The 23,520-nt window shown below is 44.8% G+C and overlaps 1 protein-coding gene across 3 annotated transcripts in view; it reads right to left on the bottom strand.

Moving 5' to 3' along the window:
- LOC121269195 (SRC kinase signaling inhibitor 1-like) overlaps nt 1–23,520 on the bottom strand; it is a 329,853-nt gene that overhangs the window by 74,622 nt on the left and 231,711 nt on the right. For all 3 annotated transcript variants that reach the window (XM_041173731.1, XM_041173730.1, XM_041173729.1), the window contains exons 2-5: nt 11,977–12,172; nt 8,860–9,058; nt 6,962–7,055; nt 4,967–5,817 (exon numbers count right to left, since the gene is read on the bottom strand). In XM_041173731.1, coding sequence (XP_041029665.1) covers nt 4,967–5,817; nt 6,962–7,055; nt 8,860–9,058; nt 11,977–12,079 — 1,247 coding nt within the window. In that variant the 5' untranslated portion in view covers nt 12,080–12,172. The remainder of the gene's footprint in view (nt 1–4,966; nt 5,818–6,961; nt 7,056–8,859; nt 9,059–11,976; nt 12,173–23,520) is intronic.

Here is a 23,520-nt window from a genome sequence, read left to right on the forward strand (position 1 = left end):
GGAACTTCATTATGAGAAAAATTCTAAATTTCCAAGTAGCCCATCTTATATTCTACTTGTTTCTGACGGGCAGGTTTTAGTTATCAAGGCTTTCAAATTAATTGTCAGTAACCAAAGGAGGAAACAGCAGAACTCCAGCTGTGATCAAAGCACCACCCCGACTCATTCTGTCTGGTTTCTGCTTTGGCTGAAGGTGCCAATCTTAATCACAAGACATAGGAACAGAACTACCTATGTGTGCTCTGAAGAGCTAGAGAAAGGGAGAGAGAGAGAGAGAGAGAGAGAGAGAGAGAGAGAGAGAGAGATTAGTCAGACTGCAGCGATATTTAAGCTGCATTTGAAGGGCAGGTGAACTTAAAACTGTGGAAACAATGGGCTGAATTTTGTGGCGGAAGCTCTGGGTCTGAGGTGAGCCCTCATTGGCCAGCAGCAGGATCTGGGGAGGCTTTTCCCAGCAGCTACCAATTAAGTGGCCATCACCGAGACTGCCATCCCTATTAACCATGACTGCCCAACCCCAAAAGCTGCTGGACCAAAGGGCTAGCAGTTCAGCAGCTTCAGGTGGGCCATTACTGGGGAGGTGGTGGTCACCAAGGATTGGCGGAGCCATTGTCTTGGGAGTAGCAAGTGCCTCTTGGAGGCCATAGAGTGCCTAAAAAGGAGGGGCATCGTCTTCATATCCTGCTGGGAAGCTGTCAGGTTCCACTGGATAGTCCCATGTGGCAAGGGCCCCCTCCAAAGCAGGCAAAATGCCAGCCCGGGGCGGGGGGGGCCTTTAATTGGCTAGTAAAGTGACACAATTGGGCTCTGCCGGCTTTCCCGCTACTGGAAAAATGTCAGACATCTCCCCCACACCTTCCCATGCCATTTTGCCAGCCTGCACACCTCCCAGCTGTCGTTAAGGGGGTGGTAAAATTCCCATAATATTTGAGAGAGAGTAATGGATCAGAGTCCCTAGGGACAGGGTGGAAGCAGCTAGTATTGATTTATTAACACATTTTGGGATGCAATATGAATGATTTGAAGCATGACATGTTGCTGCGTGGAGTGTGTTTGGGAGGAACAGATGACTCTGGACCGATGTTTCTCAACTCTCTCCACCACCGGGGGTTTTCCTCACCTTGGAATGGGTTTTCATCCTCGAGGCTGGTAGTGGGAATCAGAGAAATTCCAAGCTTGTCCCTCCTGTCTTGGGAGAAAGTGCCGGCAAGGATTTTTATTGTGGGGTGTGGGGGGGTTGGCCCTGGAATTCCCCCCAACAATTCTGATGGCCCTTTATGCCCCCCATGCTGATGCCCTCCATCCAGACCCTTTAAAGTATCAACAGCAGAAAATGTCAACACTTGAAACCTCTTTATCTTTTGTAAGTAAACATTGTGATATTGGCAGGATAGTACAGAGAGCCAGAGCTGTCAATCAAACAACACTTTCCCTGCGGCTCAGGTCTGGAGTCTCAGCCAAGAATACATAATGAGGCTACAGTCAGGCCAGCCAACCTGGCAAAATGTTTGGAGGCAGCCACAGGGGCAGAGGTGAGCAGTTTAAAAGGCCCGCCTCGGTGCTGTGGGACTTAGTCCCAATTTGTAGTAATTATGGTTTTAGTTGGTGTGCAATGTACCTTTTAGAATAATACTAGTTAAGGAAGATCACATGATCTGTAGCAACCAACAGGAGAGTAGCACAGGCTACCTCAGCAGTCAGTGTAGAGTTATTAGGGTTGGAGTTAAAAGCACACATATAGTTGCTGCTGAGTATATTGTAAATAAACTTAATGTTTCCAAACAAGAAGTATCTGCAGTTCAGCTCTCTCACTAATAGTACAACTCGGCCATCCTACAACACAATTATAATGAAAAACAGAAAAGCCCTCCAGCCCTCATCAAGCTCTGCATGCTCCCCAAGCTCCATCCAAGCCATCTCATTTCACCTCCACATACCCAGGGTGGGCAGGGTGGGGGGAGGGGGCATGAGGGGCCAAAGGGAGTGAGTAGGAGGCATACCTTGGCATGGGGAAGCATGAGGATGACCTTTTTAACTTACCTTTCAAAGCTTCCCTTATGCAGATTATGGTTCACAGCTCCCTGAAAAGTTGACCCGACTTCATGAAAATAGCAGGGGACCAGGACATGCCCATCCCTGCAATGGAGTCAGCCGGGTTGGTAGTGCAGGGTGCAGGCTCGTGCCCCAAACCAGCCCAAACCCTTAAAAAGGCTCTTCTGAAAATTGGAAACCCTGGGAATGAGTTGGGAATCATAAAATCGAGTCCAGCTGCCATTTTTAAAGGGCCCTGAGTCATTCCAACTTGGTGAAAATCGAGGCCGAAGTGAGACAGAGAAACAAAGTTTGGAATTGCAATTGGGTGAAAGACAAATTGAGAGAGAAAAACAGAGAGACATTAAAAATGAGAAACTGAATGAGACAAACCAGCAGAATGAGAGAGCAACTGAATAAGAATGACAAAGCAAGAGAAATTAAGCAAGAGACAGAATGAGTCAGTGAGAGATGCAGGGACTGGAGAGAGATGCAGACACACTGAGTTGAGAGATATAGTCAGAGTGAGACAGACAGACGTGAGTGAATAAGAGAGACAGAAATTGAATAGGAAAGAAATCAAGAAAAAGAGTGGCAGGCTGAGTAAGGGAGGCAGAGAAAGATGAAGAGGCAGAGAGGGTAAGGATTGAACAAGCGTATCCCTGTAACAGTTGAATATTGAAGTCACACAGAGGAGGATGTAAGGAGTGGAGGGAGAATGTAGTAAAATTAAATAAACCAACATACTGCTGATCTGCTAGGTTTCTTCCTCTCAGGTAATTATTATTACAGGCTCCTTGAATACCAATAATCCAGGGATACAGAGCACTGCACAGTGCAAGAAGCTATCATTAATTCTACTTTGTCACTAATAATCAGTAATGGAAATTAATGCTGCTAAACTTGCTCTTCCAAGTGAATCAAAAGTTTCAAGTCTCCACTGTGATGGTGATTAGTCAGAAGTTGCACGTGACCAAGGATGTGTTTCACATTTCTGACCCTGTGATCATATCCTCTCTATACAAGTACAAGAAAGTGAAGGAACTCTGTGGCACCAATGGGTCCTGGAGGTAGAATCAAAGGGGGAAGAGGGGAAATAAAGAGAATGAGGCAGACACCTCAAATAATCTGGCCTCTGCTTTTATAAAGTGAGATGAGGTGAGTCTATCAGCCATATGGAGCCCTTTAGGCACCATGTCCATTAATGTTTTGCTGTTTTAATGGGTAATAGACAATGGGTAAAATGGTGCTACAATGCCCTCACAGGACAAGTTTTGAGCATTCTGACAAATACTGGGGCTACACAAACAGGACATTCTGCAGCAATGACTCACCTCCTGGCTCCCCAGATCCTGCCCACCCTCTACAAGACACGAGTCAGGGCTGTGACGAAATACCCAACACTACGCAAGAAGTTCGACATCATCCAGGACAAAGCAGCCCACTTGATTGGCACCCCATCCACCACCTTCACTTCCTCCACCACCGGCACACCCTGGCAGCAGTGTGTATCATCTATAAGATGTACTGCAACAACTCGTCAGGGTTTCTTCAAACCCACAAACTCTACCACCTAGAAGGACAAGGGCAGCAGAAACATGGGAAAATCACCACCTGGAAGTTCCCCTCCAAATCACACACCATCCTAACTTGGAATTATATCGCCGTTTCTTCAGTGTCACTGGGTCAAAATCCTGGAACTCCCTCCCTAACAGCACTGTGGGTGCACCTACACTACATGGACCGCAGCAGTTCAAGAAGGCGGCTCACCACCACCTTCTCCAGGGCAATTAGAGATGGGCAATAAATGCTGGCCTGGCCAGCAATGCCCACCTCCCATGAATGATTAAATAAATTTTAAAAATAAAAGATTCCTATCAGGTTCGACATCAGAGATACTGAGGAAAAATTTGTACAATTGACTAATTGTAAGTCCTTTCAGACTTCTGGGTGGGAGGATTTACATTTTTCCCATGTGGCAGTGCCATAATAAAACATGTTCTTTCATCTAGAAAAGTCATCCTGCTGTCTCTATGATGTTATTAGCATCCATTTCCCCACATTACTGGTGCACCATGTCTGTAGTGTGTACTAGCCAAAGTTCCTGTGAATATTTATGCAGAACTTTCCCTCAGAAGATTGAATCAAAAGACCCTTGGGAGCTTCATTAATCCTCACCTTCACTCTCAGGTCACAGCACTGTGAAATAATGCCTTTCATTGACACAACAAGAATACCACAGCCATGTAAACTGTAAACCACTCTCCATAATTCCTAACGTGTCCCATCTACAGTTTACACTGTGGCAACTAGCTAAGATTTCCTGGCAGCACCTCCCAAATTTGCCTCGTCCACCAAATAAGGCAACAAAGGGAGTGAGCACATAGAAATGCCACCACCTCCAAGTTACTCTCTAAGTCACAAGCCATCCTGACTTGGGCATATATCACCATCCCAACTGAGATAAGGTAGTGGTGAGCTGTCTTCTTGAATCACTGCAGTCTGCCTGGCAAAGATGCTGCCAGGGAGGGAGTTCCAGGATTTTGATCCAACGGCAGTTAAGGAACAGCGATATAGTTCCAAGTTAGGATGGTGTGTGACTTGGAGGGGATGGTAATGTTCCCATGCCTCTGCTGCCCTTGTCCTCTAGGTGGATGAGGTCAGAGGTTTGTAAGGTGCTGTCAAAGAAGCTGTGGTGAATTGCTGCAGTGGAGCTTGTAGATGGTACTCACTGCAGTGAGTCATACTCACTTTATTTCCTATGGCTTGTGGGTCAAAGCCACAGATTGCAAAATCTATTGGTTTCAGTTATACAGATCATGCGGGATTTGACCTCAATGATCTCCAGGTCACTAGCTGACCATAACCAAATTTTCAAAACTAAAGAAGGGCAACAGAAATTGCTGCATTGAATGAAAGTTGTATATTTCTTTACCTCGTTTCTGGGTCATTGACAGCCAGTGGAGAGCTGTACCCAGATGCTGGCCTCTCGGTTGCCCCTGTCCTCTCACTTGGTCCTGGAAGAGCTTCTGTTGCGGCGGCGGGATTGGCATTCCTGGATTTTGTCACGGTGGTCTCAATAACGACTGCGGTTCCTGGGTCCTTCCGGAATGATTGCCGCACTGGAGAGGACCTGCTGGGTGGCCCAGAGTAAGGACTGTGCGGACTTTGCCCTTGTTGGATGTCCACCATTCTACTGTCAGGAATTTTCTGAGGTGATGAAGGAGGCATTCTGTAGCCCAGCCCGGTGCCGTAAACGTCACTGTAAATCTGGGGGCTCGGTTTGTAAAAGGCGTCCTCCAGGTCACCCTGCAGTCCTGCAGCTGAATAGGTGCTGAGCGACCTCATTGAGCCACGTCGATAAAGACCTCCTGGGTAAGAGAAAGGGTCCTGTATTCCCGCTAGTGACTGTGTTGATGCAATACTTAGCCTCCCGTCATGCATCATGTTGTATGGGTCAGCGTACAAGCCTTCATTTTTCATCAGCACCACATTCTTGTTGCTCATGTCTTCGTCTGGTTTAACGTCCCTCCGCTCCAAGATGGCACTAGGGCTCGGCGAGATGGGCTGGGAAGAGGGCATGCCGCCCAGGCGTTCGGAGTGGTGAACCGGGCTCCCGGTGTAGGAAGGGGGACGCCCGCCACTGTACGACATCCGGGAACGGGAAGGGGATGAGGATTGTAGCCCAGGCGTTGGGGAGCCCGACACCAAATGAGGGGAGCCAGAGGTGACATTGCTGAGGCGACGGGTGGGTGAAGATTCCCGAGATGTGTAAACCATTTCTCTCTGTTTAACAGGAGGAACATTGATTATTAGATCAGATGTCAAACCTGTGCCCAAGAGAAGTCAGGTACCTGAAAAAGGTTGGCTCTGAGACAATCCAAAATATTCAGAAGATCAATATGGATGAGGAAGACCATTTGTCCATCTTCATCCATTCAGAAAGAATCTACAGTTTACACATCATTCATCTGCTTCCTAAACAAACCCAGGGGGTTTTACCTCAATGATACTTCCTGGAATTCCATGTATGGAAGAGTCTTATTTGTTAAATAACTTTCTGGCACTAGTCCTTTTGGACCTGTGACTCCTTGTGAATTGAAATCTTTACAATGTACTTTTCCTCTACTGTTTAGCATCCCTCAGGCCTCTCTGAGGTCCTGCCTCAGTCGCAGCCTGTCAAAGTTGGAAAATCTCTCCAATCTGGATTTTGAACACAATCTCTGGATTATTAGTCCAGATTACTGATCCAGTAAAATAACCGGGACACCACTAATGTGCAATGTAAATGAGGTGCATCCAATAGCACATAATTGTATTCCATGGGGAGAAAGGACAAAGGAATTGGTTAATAGATAACAGAGCATCATCCCCGAGTCAGATTTACTTGCAATAAGATCAGCTTAAAGAAGTCAGAAACTGTTCCCTTAGAGCAGAGGCTTACTGTACTGATAATTACTCTTCAGTAATTATTAGCACTCCCATATGTAAATGGTAACCTTTGCTGTCAGATCCCTCAGATACAGATGTGGCTCTCAATGACTATTAGTTGAAGTGTTATTGTAGGATGGCAGTGAGTGTGGCATCATCAGTATTCACCCCCCAAGCATCTCGTTAGTAATCAGCTTTTATTCATTAGCTTGTTTTCCTTCCTTTTGATAGTACCAATCTCCCTTGTCACATCCTTTTACTACATCTTGAAGCATAACCTGTTCTCATTCATAATGGAATTTTTAATTGTTTTTTTGGAAAATGACTGGGTGATGTAGGTGGTGGGGCTGTTAAAAAGACATTCTAATGATGTGATAGAAGAATTATGATACTTAGGGATAGGATTCAATGGACCAAATGGCATTTACCCATCCTTGGCTTTTCTTATATGTTTACGTGGGAGATTGCCTAACAGTTCAAAAGAATTTTGGTGTCTTACCCTCAGGTCTCCATTTGCGATATGGGAAGCGGGATATGGTGCATAGACAGGATCTTTCCTGAAAATTTTTATTATACTTCGATCTTGGATATCCCTGGAAGAGAAGAAATGAGTGGTGAGATATTGTGGAGCTAAAAAGACAACATTCCTGATAGTTTGTATCTGTCCACTTTTTACTGAAGTTTCCTGGCATTTCATTCTTGCCCTAACAGAATGTATAAGCTTCAGATTCTGTAAATACAAAGTGCGGATTCTAACTGGTTCCTTAGAGCAGAGGCTTACACTTCTGATAATCACTTCAGCAATTATTAGTACTCTCAAATGTAGCCTCTGCTGTCAGATCCCTCAGATACAGATGTGGCGCTCAATGACTATTAGTTAAAGTGTTATTGTAGGATGACAGTGAGTGGGGCATCATCAGTATTCACCTCCCAAGCATCTCATTAGTAATCAGCTTTTATTCATTAGCTTGTTTCCCTTCCTTTTGGGCTGAGTGAAGGGGTTCAGTGGTGGGAGCAGAACAGTATTCTTCCGAGGGTCACTACTGAGTACATTGAGGTGTTGAATCTCATATTGCTCAAATCTGTGACTTGGGCCCAGTGTATTAAGTGTCGGAGCTAATCCAATTGAAGAAAGAAAGATTTGATCTAATGTGGATATCACTGAAACCCAAGAACATGACCTAGTCCCCCTTGCCTCCATCCCCTCCTCCACAGCCAGTTCCTTATTGTTGAGCCTTAGCAGTTCAAATGGTTGAGCCCAATTAGTCCCACCCAATCCTTCCCCAAAGCCCTGCAAATCTTTCCTTTGCAATCAATCCCTTTTGAAAGTTACTGTTGAATCTGCATCCACTGCCCTTTTAGGCTGTATTGTAGCATTAGTGATCTGCCTAAGGCAGGTCCTCTGTTCAGTTCTCCACACCTCATGGTTTTGCGCTTTCCCCTTCAGTTGCTCATAGGAGCCTCCCATTTTCAATTTCAATGAACAATACGACTAGGTTAAAGAATCAATGAGATGTGCTTAAAGGAAACAAGTTCTCTTCCTGAAGGATCCTCTGTCTGTAAGCAGCTGGTATCCCTCGAGGTTTTACCTCGTCGGCCATTACCACCGAAAATTTGCTGGCTCCACTGTTGGCTATGGCTCATAATCCTGACCATGGGATCCTTAGCTGGGCCTGGAGTAACTCACAAAAGGGCTGGGATGACCGCTCCCAAGGTCTCAAATGACCGTGCTTTCTTGAGTTTTCAGGTGGTGTATTCAGGTTAAAACAATTTAACACATAGAAAAAATCTTTTCCATTCCCCCTGCACTCTTCTTCTTTTGTTAATTATCTGAAATCTGTGTCCTCTAGTCACCAAGCCTTTTGTCACTGAAAACAGCTTCTCCCTTTTATATTTCATCATAGCGCAGCACTTCATAAACTTAAACCATATTCAATCTCCCTTCATTCTTATCTGCTCTAAGGAAGCAATCCATTTCTCCAGTCTTCCCACAGAACAAGTTCCTCACCCCTGGCTCGGTGTCAAAATTTTGTTTGAAGCACCCTGGGACATGTTAAAGGTGCTACATAAATGTAAGTTGCTGTTGTTGTCCTGTAACAATGAGACACATTCAAGCCAACAATTGGCATTGAGTGACAGAGCATTCATTCTCTACTAAACTTTCTAGTTTACTTACTGGATATTCAGTCTTGACAATTTCGATGTCATTTATGATGACTGTTTGGAAATGTCAACTGTCCTTTGAGTCATTGGGTACAAGGCTGATCTAAGCACAGGTGGAATCTGTTACTATGGAGCAGGTTAGAGCATTTTTTAAAAAAAAAAATCACTAAACATTTGATAAATCTCTGAAGCTTTCAGTCAAGATACTACTTCAGGGGAACTGGCTCTTTGTACCTTACATCTTCCAGTTCATAAAAGACGTTTCTTGTCTCATCCTTGATAAGGATAGCAGTATTAGGTGACTTTAGCATTCCTATTGTGAGTTTCTGGGGGAACATGTGGACAATCAGAGCATACAAGGTATCCAGGCTGCTGATTTCATGAGTAACGTGGACACGTCTGGTTTCATCACCATACTGGAGGAAGAGTACCCCTGCCAGAACAAGAGAACATACATGTCAGTCAGAAATATATCCTTAGCATAATCACAATCATAAATCACACCCTGGGCATAAGCTCTGCTTTATACTTAAGTAAACTTGACATCTTTCACATAATTTTCTCTCCTTCACCTTCATGTGTGAAATGAAACAGGAAATATTGGTTCAGTATTCCACCAAAGGGAATCGTAGTCCAACCAGGCTCTTCTCTTAACTAATGTAGCGACCCACTCGTCATTTCTGCATGCCTCTGACCTCTATAATGTAGCAAACCTGTTGTGTTCTCATGAAGATTATCATTGGTGTTAATCAATTGAATTCTCAGTGAAGACTATCATTGGTGTTAATCAGCTGAGTTTTCAGTGAAGACTATCATTGGTTTTAACCTGTTCAGTTTCTGTTGAAGACCATGATTGGTTAGGTGCAGTTTACTCTTTCAGTTCCACAAGGTCTTTGCTGTACTACTTGGTACACTGGAAGTACCTGCTCTCAAGTTCATTAACAACCCATAACTAGCTGCAATTGCAGCAAGGGCCATCCTTCATTTTCATATCTAATCTGGTAAATCCTTCCTGTGTACTGTGGAAACTCTCTCTCCAACAGTACAGCTGAGATCAAGTACCCAAGGTGTGGGGAATTGTAGAGTTGATTAGAGTTTTAGCTTCCGGAATGGAGTGTCTGATAAGATTGTACAAGAAAATACCCAGAAATCATTTCAGTAACAGCTGGATGCACTGATGGGGGGATTTCTGATGGGGTGTGCCAAGATGAGCTGAATAACTTTCCCCTTCTTTACCTGTCTGATCCTCAGCCTAGTAGCAACATTAGGAACAGGAGGAGGTCATTCAGGCCCTTGAGCTTGCTCCACCATTCAATCAGATCATTGCTGATCTATATTCATTTAACCACCATAGCTCCATATCCCTTAATATTCTGACCTAACAAAAATCAATCACAGCTTTGAAATCTTTTTCTGGCCAGGCCAGGTAAGGATGGCATGTTTCCTTCCCTAAAGGACATTTGTGAACCAGACGATAGTTTCATGGTCACCATTACTGAAACTAGCTTTCAATTCCAGATTTTATGAATTGAATTCCACCAGCTGCTGCATTGAGATTTGAACCCATGTCCCCAGAGCATTAGCCTGGACGTCTGGATTACTAACCCAGTGACATTTGCCACCATCTCCCTCAATTGTCCAAGCTCCAATTGTACCAGAATCCACAGCCTTTTGGAGGGAGAGTACTGTCTTTCATCTGAAAAAGTGTTTCCTGATTTCACTCCTGAATAGCCTAATTTTAAGGTTACGTTCTCTTAAGGGAATTCTGTCTCTTCATGTACCCTAATGAATCGTTTAGACATTTTAAATACCTCAATCAGATCATCACTCAATCTTCTAAACCCAATGGAATACAGACCAATTTATGAAATCTTGCCTCATAGTTTAACCCTTTATATCCTGGCATTTCATTCTGTTGAGTCTGTCCTGCACCTGCTTCAAGACCAATATAATTCTTCTGCGGTCCAATGCCCAAAACTGAGTGCACTGGGGGTGTGACCAAGGTTCTGTACTAGTGAAGCATAAACAAAAACTTGCACCTTTAACAAAGTAAAATGTCACAAGGTGGTCCACAGGAGCGTAATCAGACAAAAAAAAACAGTGAGTCACAGAGTCAAAAACCCAGTGAATTACCATTCCAGGTGGTTTCACCATTACAAAGTACTGCAGATGCTGTAAATCTGAAATAAAAACAGAAAATGCTGGAAATACTCAGCAGATCAGGTAGCACCTGCCGAGAAAGATAGAGAGTTAATGGTTCAGGTTAATGACCTTTCATCAGAACCATTTAATCATTACCTTTTCAGTAGGGGGCATAATTATTCTCATAATACTATTGAGATTTATTATAAAGGTAGGCTAGTAGTGGGGTTTGGATAGTTTCTTTGCGTGTATGTGTGTGTGTAGGATTTAATTGAATTGGAGACAGCTAGTCTGGAGGCTTTGAGTCATCAGCAAGAAGCTAGGTTTGAAATGCTAAATACCTAAATGTCGCTGAAGTTTTAGAATGTGAGGCGTGAGGGAAATTTTCATTTTTAGGTAAATTAGTGTAGTTTGAATTTCAAAGAGATGGTAAGATATTACAACTGGCCAGAAGAAGCTAAGCTAAGTGGGCTTATTTCTCCCAAAGATTACTGATAAAATTAGTACTATGAAAAGATTTATATTATGAGAAATTTAAAGTTCCAAAGACATATCGGAATAACAGAACTGGCATTAAAAAGGGAGAAACATGTATAAAGGAGATGAGGCTATGTGTCAGAGGGGAAGGCATTCTAAGATCCAACACAAGTGTGAAAAGCCTCCAGCCTCTGTGCATCAAGCTGCTGTCTATAGGAACTGAAGCTGAGAAAACTCACTTTGAATATCATTGTCCAGGGTATCTATGTGATTTTACTGTTGCCTTAATGGAGGTATAACTGGGAGCCAGATTAATTAGGGGTTTTAAGAGTTATTATAGTAGTAATTTGTAGACCTATTTATATGCTTGAAATCTTTTCTTTTGTTAATAAATGTTTAATTTAGTTTTCTAAAAACCTCTGAAGTCATGGTAGTCTTATTACTTCTGAATTCAGGGCACACATCTCGAAACAAAATACAAATTGCAAAAGTTGTGACCACGTGATCATGTTTCCCTCGTGGATTTGATCCACCTGGCACACATCATCTGCCATGTCATAACAGGACAGAAGAAAGTTAAATTACATTGCCAACTTGTCATTGTCATCAATGGGTGCAAGTCCTGTGAAATGGCCAAAGTGTTGGTTGCCCACAACAGCGTCAATCTAACTAAGTGAAAAGGAGAGCTGATGCAGTGTCTCCCACTGATATGCACAGCAGGAATCAGCTTACCTGGCGAGCGAAGTTTGGTCTGGCTCGTGGACCTAGAAAGGGGCAGACTCTGTCTGAAACGGTTGGACCGGGTGAAACCGATTGGGACTTCTGCCTCTGACATGGTTTCCAAGGACTCTGCCGATGCGAATGGTAGTTTGGCTGCCTGGTCTGCCAGTCCAGATTGCTGGCTCTGGGAATGTCTGGGGCTCCGAGTCTGTTCAAGGAAATAAGAAAGAGAACATTAACTAGATGTCACCACACCTGCCTCTGGCCCAAACAGCATGAGGCACTTCTGTATATCGGTCATATCTTGGTCCAATTTCAGGGGAATGTGCTCATGCGTCACATTCCCGTTTTCTTATTTGGACTGTTACACTGATCGCACACGGATTATGGGTCTGCGATGTCACGCCAAGAAGGAAACCATGCTGAGTTATGCTACAGAGATTACAGGAAAGTTTAACTGGACTAGACATATAAATACCATGGCAACAGCAGCCAGTCAAAGCTAGGAATCCTGTGGTGGGTAACTCACCTCCTGACTCCCCCAAACCTGTCCACCATCTACAAGGGATAAGTCAGGAGTGTGACAGAATACTCTCCGTTTGCCTGGATGAGTGCAGCTCCAGCAACACTCAAGAAGCTCAACTCAAGATGCAGAACAAAGAAGCATGCTTGATTGGCCACCATCTTAAACATTCACTCCCTCCATCACCGACGCGCAGTGTGTACCATCTACAAGGTGTACTGCAGCAATTCACCAAGGTTCCTTCAACAGCACCTTCAAACCCTGCGACCTAGGAAGACATGGACAGAAAATGCATGGAAACACTACCACCTGAATTTCTCTCCAAGTCATACCCCTCCCTGACTGAGAAATATATTGCTGTTCCTTCACTGTCGTTGCATCAAAATCCTGGAAGGCCCTCCCTAACAGCACTGTGGGTGTACCTATACCACATGGACTGCAGCGGTTCAAGAAAGCAGCTCACCACTACCTTCTGATGCACAATAAGGGATGGGCAATAAATGCTGGCCTAGCCAGTGATGCCCTTACCCTGAGAATGAATAAAGAAAAAAAACTCAGACCTTCGAGCCTGCTCTGCCATTTGATAAGATCCTGGTTAATTTGATAGGGGCCTTCTTCACTGTTGCCGGGTCAAAATCCTGGAACTTCCTCCCTAACAGCACTGTGAGTGTACCTACACCACATGGAAATATATCTTCTTGCAGCTGTTCAAGAAGGCAGTTTACCACCACTTTCTCAAGGGCAATTAGGCACGGGCAATAAATGCTGGCCTTGCTGGCAACACTCACATCTCAGGAACGAATGAAAAAAATTATGCAATTTTAACCTAACTTGCCAGCCGGGAAGTCCATGGGAATGGGTGGAGTCCGGTTTTATATCCATGCCTGATATTGTTCTGGAGGGTAAAATTGGATGGGGTGTTAATACCAGTGTTGCACCTAACCCTGTCAGTTTCCAGATGGAAAATGATTCTATTTGTTTCCAACAGTTGCTGGCACTCCAGTCCCATTGCTGCCTGCAGCTCCGTTCAGAGCAAAGCAGGTCACCAGGACCAAAATTATCCTAAACTTATCCAGGAGGCATTCAGAATAGCTGATCAGAGACAAATATGTAATACAGCTGAAATAGGTTCGCAGTGCAGTTCAATCATTATTTAGGAAGTAAAAATTTCTGCTTGAAGAGTGAAGAAACCAGGCACTTAATAGCTAACCCATCCAGTCAAAGGCAGATCCTTCTAATCACTATTTCTTTCATTCAATCATTTTTAATGCATTTTTGCACAGATTGAATGTATCAAGTTTCATGTTTACTGTTTTTTAAAAAAGAAATTCACAGACTTGATTGAGATTTGCAGTTAAAAATAAAGGGACTCCAATTTAAGACAGAAATGAGGAGAATTGTTTTCTCTCATAGGGTCATCGTCTGTGGAATTCTCTTCCCCAGAGAGTAGTTGAAGCAGGGTCATTGAATATTTTTAGGGCTGAGTTAGATAGGTTCTTGTTTGACAAGGGCGTCAAACGGTATCAGGGGCAGGCAGGAAAGTAGAGTTGAGGCCTCTATCAAATCAGCCACAATCCTATCAAACGGCAGGGCAGGCTTGAGGGGCCGAGTTTATTTTCTTTATTCTTTCATGGGGTATGGGCATCGCTGGCTAGGCCAGCATTTATTGTCCATCCCTAATTGCCCCTTAAGAAGGTGGTGGTGCGCTGCCTTCTTGAACGGCCGCAGTCCCTGTGGCGTAGGTACACCCACAGTACTGTTAGGGAGGGAGTTCCAGGATTTTGATCCAGCGACAGTGAAGGAATGACGATATATTTCCAAGTCAGGATGGTGTGTGACGTGGAGCGGAACTTGCAGGTGGTGATGTTCCCATGCATCTGCTGCCCTTGCCCTTCTAAGTAGTAGAGGTCACGGGTTTGGAGAGTACTGTCGAAGGAATAGCTGATGAATGGCCTACTCCTGCTCCTAATTCATATGTTTGGAAATTGCCATTTATATTTGGAAGCTTCAGAAATCCTGAGCCAGACTCAATAACTGCTGTTTAACCAGTTCAATGGTAGCCTTTAATTGCCACAATCATTTCAAATCCTGTCAATGCAATTCAAGCATTAGAACAGTTACTTCCTCTTCCATCATTGGTTGAAGACTCTTTGAGGAGTAAAGATGAATTATTTTGCTGCATAAGTAATATTTGAGCAGTGTCTGAACAAGTAGCAAGGAAGTGTACCTCACCCGGATACTGTGTGTACTCTATCCTCTGAGTCTCTGTTATTACTGAGGCTCAGCTCTGCTCTTCTTTGACATCAGAGATTGATCCTTAAGTCATGACTCCCCAAATCCTCTCCAAATTGTCTCAAAACTACTTCACCTTCCCCTTGCTCTCTTGTCTTCCTAGACAGAACTCTTCACCCATTCCATTGTTGCCCCACAATTTCCCTCTTTTCCCACTCAGTATCCACCACCATTACGTGAAATCCTCTGAGACATTTCTTCATATGAAGAGCAAGGTATAAGAAAGAAAATTTGCACTAATATGGTAACTTTCACCACCCCTTGTACCATCCTGAAGCATTTCACAGCCAATGGAGTATTTTTGAAGTGTAGTCACTGTTGTATTTGAGGAAACGCAGCAGGTAATTTGTGTGCAAAAGACTCCCACAAACAGCACCAAGATAAATTATCAGATAATCTACTTTAGTGATATTGGTTGAAGAATAAATATTGGCAGAATTCCCAGGGACAACTCCTGCCCTTCTCTGAGTCATAAAACACAAAAGGTCATTCAGCTCAACATACTTGTGCCAGCTCGTTGGAAGAGCAACCTAATTAGTCTCCACACCCCTGCTCTTTTCCCATAGATTGGTGCCATGTGTTTTTTTACATGTGCCTGAGAGGACTGATGGTGCCTCAGTTCAACATCTCATCCGAAAGGGAGTGTTGCATTCCATTGGTACAGCACTGGGGTGCTAGCCTTGATCAGCTGCTCAAATCTCTGAAGTGGGACTTGTGACCATGAAAGGAAGCATTTAAATATAACTTCTTTCTCTGTAACCAGACTCCCTCAGAGGGTCAGTTGACTGAGCTTTATAGCCTGGAAGGATCAGATCTACTTCTGTGCTGATCTGACATGTCTAGGATGCTGCAACTTGTAGTATAAAGGGTTAACGTTAAATGTGCAAATATATAGTCTACATCACTGATGTCAGATCACATGGTAAAAGAGCATGGAGAGAGATAGTTCTATGTAAAGCCTCATGCAGAGTGTACCTTGTAAATAGTTCGCATGATGTTCAATAAGAGATAGAGTTTGCTAACGACATCAGCTCCAGCATTGTCTGTGGTCCAGATCCACAACTACCACATCTAATACCGAAACAACAACAACAGACAACTGAGCCAAGTGCCCCTCGACTAGCGAGGGGAAGGCCTCTTCCTGGGTGCCTGTTTCTGATCACTTGCTGATAACCCCTGCTGCGGGTTGCAGTGTGTGGTCAGGTTTGGGATAAATAGTGATGCTCTTCATGGATGATCAGCCTATGACTGTTGAGGCTGACAAAAAAATAAGCATCCAGTGCTAATGGCAGAGTTCATCAGGGGAAGGAAGGAAACTGAGGAAGGTGGAGCTTTAAATACTTAAGAGCTAATGTCAGCCTCCAGGGAAGGAGAGAGATCATGAGTGTCTGGTCTGAGATGCCCTAGTTTTAGGGAGGGATAACTATATCCTCACCCAACGGGAGAGAAGGAAAATTAGTAAATAAAGGAGACTCTGCTTGGGTTACTCTTCCAGTTGAGGACATGTCTTCAGGGTGAGTGCAAGGGTGAGTGCAAGGGTGAGGAAGATGGTGAAGGAAGAGTAAGAGGTCGAAGGAATAGGCATGGGAAAAAGGGAGGGGGGAAAGTGCAAGGGAGTGGGAATGGGGAAGGGCGAGGCTCAGGATGAGGGTGAAGATCAAGGCAAGGGTGAGTAGGAAGATGACACTAAGACTGAGGGCAAGGATAAGAGCAAGGAGGGAAAGAAAGGGTGAAGAAGGTGAAGGAGAGGGTGAGAGTGAAGGTGAGGGAAAGGGTGAAGGAGAGGGTGAGTATGAAGGTGAGGGAGAGAGTGAGGGAGAGGGTGAGGGTTAAGGAGAGGGTGGGAGAGGGTGACGGAGAGACTGAGGTTGAGGGAGAGGGAGAGGGTGAGAGAAAGCGTGGGCAGTGGTTAATTAATTGTTGGATAACCTGACACTGTTTATTTGAGATAGTCTGGTAAGTGACTTTTTTTTTAAACCAGTGGTGAAATCTATTCTAGGTTTGAACCACGTTCCCACATTAATCTAAACCAACTGGCTGTAGAACTACTCGTTTCAGGAATTTCAAGATTAATGGGCTGAGGCAGGCCTACAAACAGATTTCCAACATTTCTCCATCTCTACACTGTCCCCATCAAACACTCCCAGGACAGGTACAGCACGGGGTTAGATACAGAGTAAAGCTCCCCCTACACTGTCCCCATCAAACACTTCTAGGACAGGTACAGTCCTAAAGGTTGACCCTGAGATTGTGCGCACTAGTTCTAGGCTCTTAAGAATTTAATAGAAGAAATAAATTAGCTAAGTTTGGAATACTTAGATAAGACTGGAGACATTTTGTGTGTTTGTGGCTACCATAAAGTAGAAAACTACTCGAGGAGGCTAAAGATTGGCTACAACTGTGAATCTATGAGTGCAGATTAGCTCTAGGCTCCTGTATCAGGATGTAAGCAATTTATAAAATAAAAACAGAAAATGCTGGAAAAACTCAGCAGGTCTGACAGCATCTGTGCAGAGAGAAACAGAGCTAACATTTCGAGTCAGTATGACTCTTCTTCAGAGCTGTGCTGACCCGATACATTGACTCTGTTTCTCTCTCCACAGATGCTGTCAGGCCTGCTGAGAATTTCTAGTATTTTCTGTTTTTATTTCAGATTTCCAGTTTCTGCAATATTTTGCTTTAATTTTAGTATAATCAATTTATGTCCCATTCACAGAATGTATATAATGTAGCTACCCTGATGAATACGAATTATTCTTTGATATCTTAAATCAAGTCTGGATGTAGTTCTGGCAGAGAGATCTTTCACCTCCCCCCTCCCTGACTCTTGTTCTAATCTACCTCGATTTTAACTGAACATCCATCGAACATGATGGTACCTCAGCCTCTGAATAATCACATCGTCTCTTAAAGTCGGCAAGCACACACAGGCAACCTGCCTGTCTTTGTGGATTGCTTTCACGCATTTCCTACTGTCTTGCAACTTGCTCATAAACACACAGCCCTTGTCTCTGCCTATCTGTCAAATTCCAGCTCAGTTTCCTATGCTTAGTTTCCTTCTGTGCTGTAAAAATCTGTGAGTTGGTGACATAAGATCATAAGAAATAGGAGCAGGAGTAGGCTATTTGGCCCCTTGAGCCTGCTCCACCATTCAATAAGATCATGGCTGATCCGATTGTGGCCTTAACTCCACTTTCCTGCCTCCCTCCCCAAAACCCTTGGTTCCTTCAACAATCAAAACTCTGTCTAACTCAGTCTTGAATATATTCAATGACTCAGCCTCCATTGCTCTCTGGGAGAAAGAATTCCAAAGATTAATGACCCTCTGCGAGAAGAAATTCCTCCTCATCTTCACCTTAAATGGATGACCTCTTATTTTTAAACTGTGCTCTTCAGTTCTAGATTCCCCATGAAGGGAAACGTTCACTCAGCATCTACCCTGTCAAGCACCCCCAGATTCTTATATATCTCAATAAGATCATCTTTTATTATTCTAAATTCCAATGAGTATAGGTCCAACCTGCTCAATTTTTCCTCATAAGGCAAACCCCTTCAACCCAGAAATCAGCATAGTGAACTTTCTCAGGACTGCTTCCAATGCAAGTATGTCCCTCCTTAAGCAAGATGACCAAAACTGTACATTATGTTCTAGGTGTGGTCTCACCAATGCCCTGTACAGCTGTAGCAAGATTTCCCTACTTTCATACTCCATCCCCCTTGCAATGAAGGCCAACATTCCATTTGTTCACAGTGAATCATCTATTTTAATATAGGGGTGTTGTTAACAGTGTGGCAGGAAATGTGTTACAGGAAGTATGTGTGACACTTACAGGAAGTTCACGCCATACAAAAGGCTTGTATGAAAATAAACTAACCCCCATGTGCAATTGCTCATGATTTGTGGGCTAGGTTTTAACAACCTGCTCCAAGAAGGCATTGGGGGTGGTGGTGGTGGGGGGGGGGGGTGGTGAGTAGAGGAAGGGGGGAGAAGTGGGGGGTGCAATGGCTGAATGATTGATTACCAGAGGGCACTGCTTATGGTGATTGGCAAATGAACCAGAGGTGAGATGAGGTTAAACATTTTATGAAACAAATGGTTAGGATTTGGAATGCAGTGCTTGACAGGACGGTGGAACAGGTTCAATGTAGTCTTGAAAACAGATAAATGCTTGAAGGAGAAAAAAATTGAAGGGAGCTGGGCAAAGTTAGGAGAGTGGGACTAACCAACTGGTTGTTTTAAAGAGTTGACACAGACTTGATGGGCTGAATGGTCTCCTTCTTTGCTGTACTATCCTGTGACTCTATAGACTGAATTTTACAGGGCGCTGTGGTGCCTGCACACCCCACCTGGCTATTGGGATACCGGGGGGGAGCCCATTCACAATCCCAAAAGCAGCTCCGCAGCAATTTAACACTGCGATCAGCATTAATTGCTTCAAGGCGAGACTTCCACCATTAACTTGGGAGCAAGACTCGCCTTAGACAGCTGCTGGCCAGGAGTGGTGACCACTGTTGCGACTATAGGCAGTCCCACCCCAGTGAGGAGCCTAGGTAAATCCAGGATCAGGGATCTCAGTGAGAGAAGCCGGTTTCAAGAGGCTAGGTGGAGGGCAAAGAGGGGGAATGACCTTGGATAGGGCACCTCTGATGAGCGCAGGGAGCCCCCAAAAGAGGACCACCCCCTTTCTTGACACCAGCCTGTACAGATAGAACTGCCAGGCTTCCTGTGTGGCATGGGACTCCCACTGCCATGGGTAAAATATTGGTGTGGCAGAATGATGGCTCCTTAAGGGCCTCAATAGGCCCAAGGCAGGCAAGCTGCCTGAATCCTCCCCTGTCCTCCAGGGCCAGGGAGAGAAATCATCAGTCCTGATGCGTCGCCTTTTTCTGGACCCCCTTATCCTGCACCCCACCCCCTGCCACCCCTCCCTTTACCCTTCCCCTCAAATCCTTCAGGTGCCCAGAATTGGGAACTATAGTTACAGTGGGGTTGAACTGTTATATATTGGTTTAGCAAAACTTCTTGGCTTTTATACTTGAGCAAAACTTCTTGGCTTTTATACTTATATGCCTCTATTTATAAAGCCCATCAAAAGCTCAGGTTTCAGTATGATACACATTACAACCATGGCATTGACAGACACACACAACTTGGTCGTTCATGTTATGCAATCGGCTCCACTTCTTTTAGCCTTACCCTATGCAATATCTGGACACCAACATCCAAAAGACTTGAACATCACAAGCACTGCAAACAACAATCCCATGTACAAATGAGAATATCTTGAACTAACAATAACGTATTCTACTGGCCCTTGACTCCTGGTTTTAATTCCAAGTTTAAAAATGACAAAAAATCTTCCAGTAAGTTATCACCAACCAATTCACCTGTAATAATGCTATTGCTACCCACTCAAGTGGTTTTGTTAACAGCAAAATTACACTTTGCATTGAGTGATAAATACTTTCTCATTTTAAATTGAAACTAACCACACTTACAAATGCCCAGGACGGAGCATATAAGACAGCAAAGTACTGCAAATGCTGGAAATCTGAAATATAAACAGAAAATGCCGGAAATACTCAGCAAGCCATGCAGCATCTGTGGAGAGAGAAACAGGGTCAAACACTTCAGGTCCACGATCTGCACTAATTCTGAACAAGGGCCTGACCTCTGACCTCTGTTTCTCGCTACACAGATGCCACCAGACGTGCTGAGCATTTCCAACACTTCCCATTTCTATTGAAGCTAAAATAGTCCCTTTTGCCAGCCCTCCAAAAAGCAGTTAGACTTCATATGAGCCTCTCATTCCCCTTCTGCAAGAAACCAATCAGCAGCTGCCTGAGATCTGGTTCAGCACAACATTAAACATGAATTTCAAAAAAACAAAGTTAATGAATGAAGGAAACATAAACAACTTGCTAAGCAAAAGAAATCAATGTAACAGCAATAAATAGATCATTTAAAAATAAGTGAGTAATTAATAAAAATTACCATTAAAAAGTGCCAAGCAGCAGAGCTAACTAATAAAACCTTTTTTTTGCCTTTTCGCTTAAGAAGCAGAGCTAGAGACAGATAAACTAGGCCCCAAGTCTTGGCCACCAGCAAAAGGGGAGGGGGCCAGGCCCGGTCTAAGGAGTTGGGTTTAACTAACACTGACCTTGCAATGGCCTCTGGTGGTGCATACTCGAAGCTGGCTTCGGCAGAATTCATACAAAATTGGGGAATTGGTTGCCAATTCAGTGTGAGATTAGGTTTTTGAGAAGGGAGGAGGAGGAGCAGTGGATGAGTGTGTGTGTGTGTGTGTAAATCAGTGTGTGTGTGTGTGTGTGTGTGTGGGTGTCTAAGAGTGTGTATGAGTGTGAGTATGTGTGTGAGATTGTGTGAGTGTGTGTGTTTGTGTGAGTGAGAATGTGTGTGAGCCTCAGGGCTCTCTCTCTCTCTCTCACTTATTCTCATGCACATTCACTCATGCTCACACTTCCCTATTCTTACTTCCAAAATCTTTCACTTCACAATTTTTCAAAGTTGAATTGGATTTGTTCAATCTCTGACCCTTTTTGTATTCTACTACTCTGTGTCATGCTATGGGCTGGAATTTTCCATTCTGGAGACTAAGTGCAGTGTCAGGCGGGAAAGTCAGCGTGATTCCCGCTGGGTGGCTGGGCGGATGAACCCACGTGATCTTCATCTTTTCAGCTTATTAATTATGCCTACTCTTGCTCCTTGTTCGTATGTTCATATCAGCGAGGAGCTTGTCGAACTCATGGCGGGGTGGGCAGGGATTGATGCGCCCCGCCATTACCTCATGAGGTCGAAGGTCCTGTTGCCATAGTTAAACGACGCCTGCACACACATTCACTCACTGCAGGACAGGTGTTCTGTCAGATAGGTAATCATCAGCACCGTGGTTCAGCAAGGTCTCCCTGGGGATCCTCCTCCAGGATGTCCAGGAAAGGCGGGAGGTCCTCATTCCTCAGGATGGGAGCAGGAGGTCCTCCCACCTGACCACGCTGGCCTGGGAAGAGATCATGGGTGGTCAGTGTCCGTGAAAACAAGGACTGCCTTGATCTGCTCCGCTTTGCCAGATTAAGTGAAACTTCTACTTGCTCCAAACTTACACTCTCACAAGGCCATCAGGAGGTCTCCAGGTTACAGTCCACAAGGGTGTCAGGCACGACCAGAAGATGGAACATCAGCACAGCCTGTCTGCCAGCCACTTTAAGATCACCATCTCATGTAAGATCCTGCACTAACGACATCTTAATTAATCCCTCACTGAGGAGAGCTCAGCAGAGACAACAGGCATGAATGCTTCTGAACTGTTCTTTCATCCATAGTGCTCACAGTTAATTTATCTGTTTTTATGCAGGACAAGATTTCCCACAACAAAAGGGAGAGAACCAAGACTGGCAGGGGATCCTGGAGTTGACGGCACTCTTCTTCCTTACAAGGAACAGGCTGGAGAGCTGGCTGGAGATGACAGAGATCGTTCATGCATGGAAGGTAAGATCAGCCTCCCCCAACAAGCCAATTCGGGTCCATCCAGTATACATCGGCCACATGCAGACAATGGCTGTGAGTGACCTATGGTGTAGGAGCTTGCCTAGTCAATCACTAATTCTCTCCATTCCACCACCAGCAAGAACATGCGAAGGACGTCCTCCAGCAAGCACCTCAGCCCCAGCCCACCTCAGATGAGGAAGCAGGCCTCCTAACTGATGAAGACTCATCACTGTGTTCACCTGCACCCTCCACCAGTGCAGATACACACACCTCGGTAGGACCTAGTTCTAGAGTAGGCTTGGGTTCACAATCGGGTGATCACCTCACAGACGTACATCCTCAGCCGGCAGAGGCAGTGGCAGCCGAGGTCTCTGACACTTGGAGGATTGCTGGAGACCAGGCCCCTGCTGAGCCTGAGTCCAATGACAAGTGTCTGCAATCGACCCTAAGAGAAATGTTGGAGATGCAGAGACAGGCAGGGGAACATCAGGCATTCTTGTCAGAGTCTGTCAACAGACTGGAACGAAGGACGCAGGATTCTGTCCACATTTTGCCTGACGTTGTGGCTCCTACATTATAGATCACTTACAGTCATTGTCTGCATGTGGCATGCAAGTGCATTGAAGTCTCCACTGAAAAGGTGGTGGCCACCTTGGAAACTCAGGTCCAGCAGTTCCTGCCGGATTTGCGCTCGGACCTGCACATCATTGCTTTAGCCATGGGTGCATTCCAGCAGTGGTTAGGCAAGAGGGCGACAGGGCACCTCGACCTCCCTCCAGGTGCTCCTTCTCCTCAAGGAGTCAAGGAGGGGTCATCGGGCACCCAAAGGGAGGAGGGGTGCCGGCCAGGCACCCTGCAGGCATCCACCCAGGGCACTCCAAGGGTGTTCTGCCACTTCAACTCCCCTCTGCCAGTGACCTCATCAACTCTAGCAGGTCATATTGAGGAAGATGCATCTGCACCAGCACAGGAGACCCTTAGCAGGCCGGGGCACTCCAGGCCTCAGCCTGCCAGAGGACGCCCGCCAAAGTCATCTCAGGCAACAGGACATAGAAGTCAGCAGGTTGCCTCCAGCTCTGCTGTAGATGTTCAGGGTTTCCCCATAGACATAACAGTAAGGTTAGAAAAATTAAGAAGTTTTAAATGCACAATGGTGGCAGAGTGACATGTCACTGCGCGCTAATGTCTAGGCATGTTGGGCTCAGTAGCAAGATGAGACATCTGCATTATTCAC

Source organism: Carcharodon carcharias, chromosome 23, assembly GCF_017639515.1.
Source record: "Carcharodon carcharias isolate sCarCar2 chromosome 23, sCarCar2.pri, whole genome shotgun sequence".
Lineage (NCBI taxonomy): Eukaryota > Metazoa > Chordata > Chondrichthyes > Lamniformes > Lamnidae > Carcharodon > Carcharodon carcharias.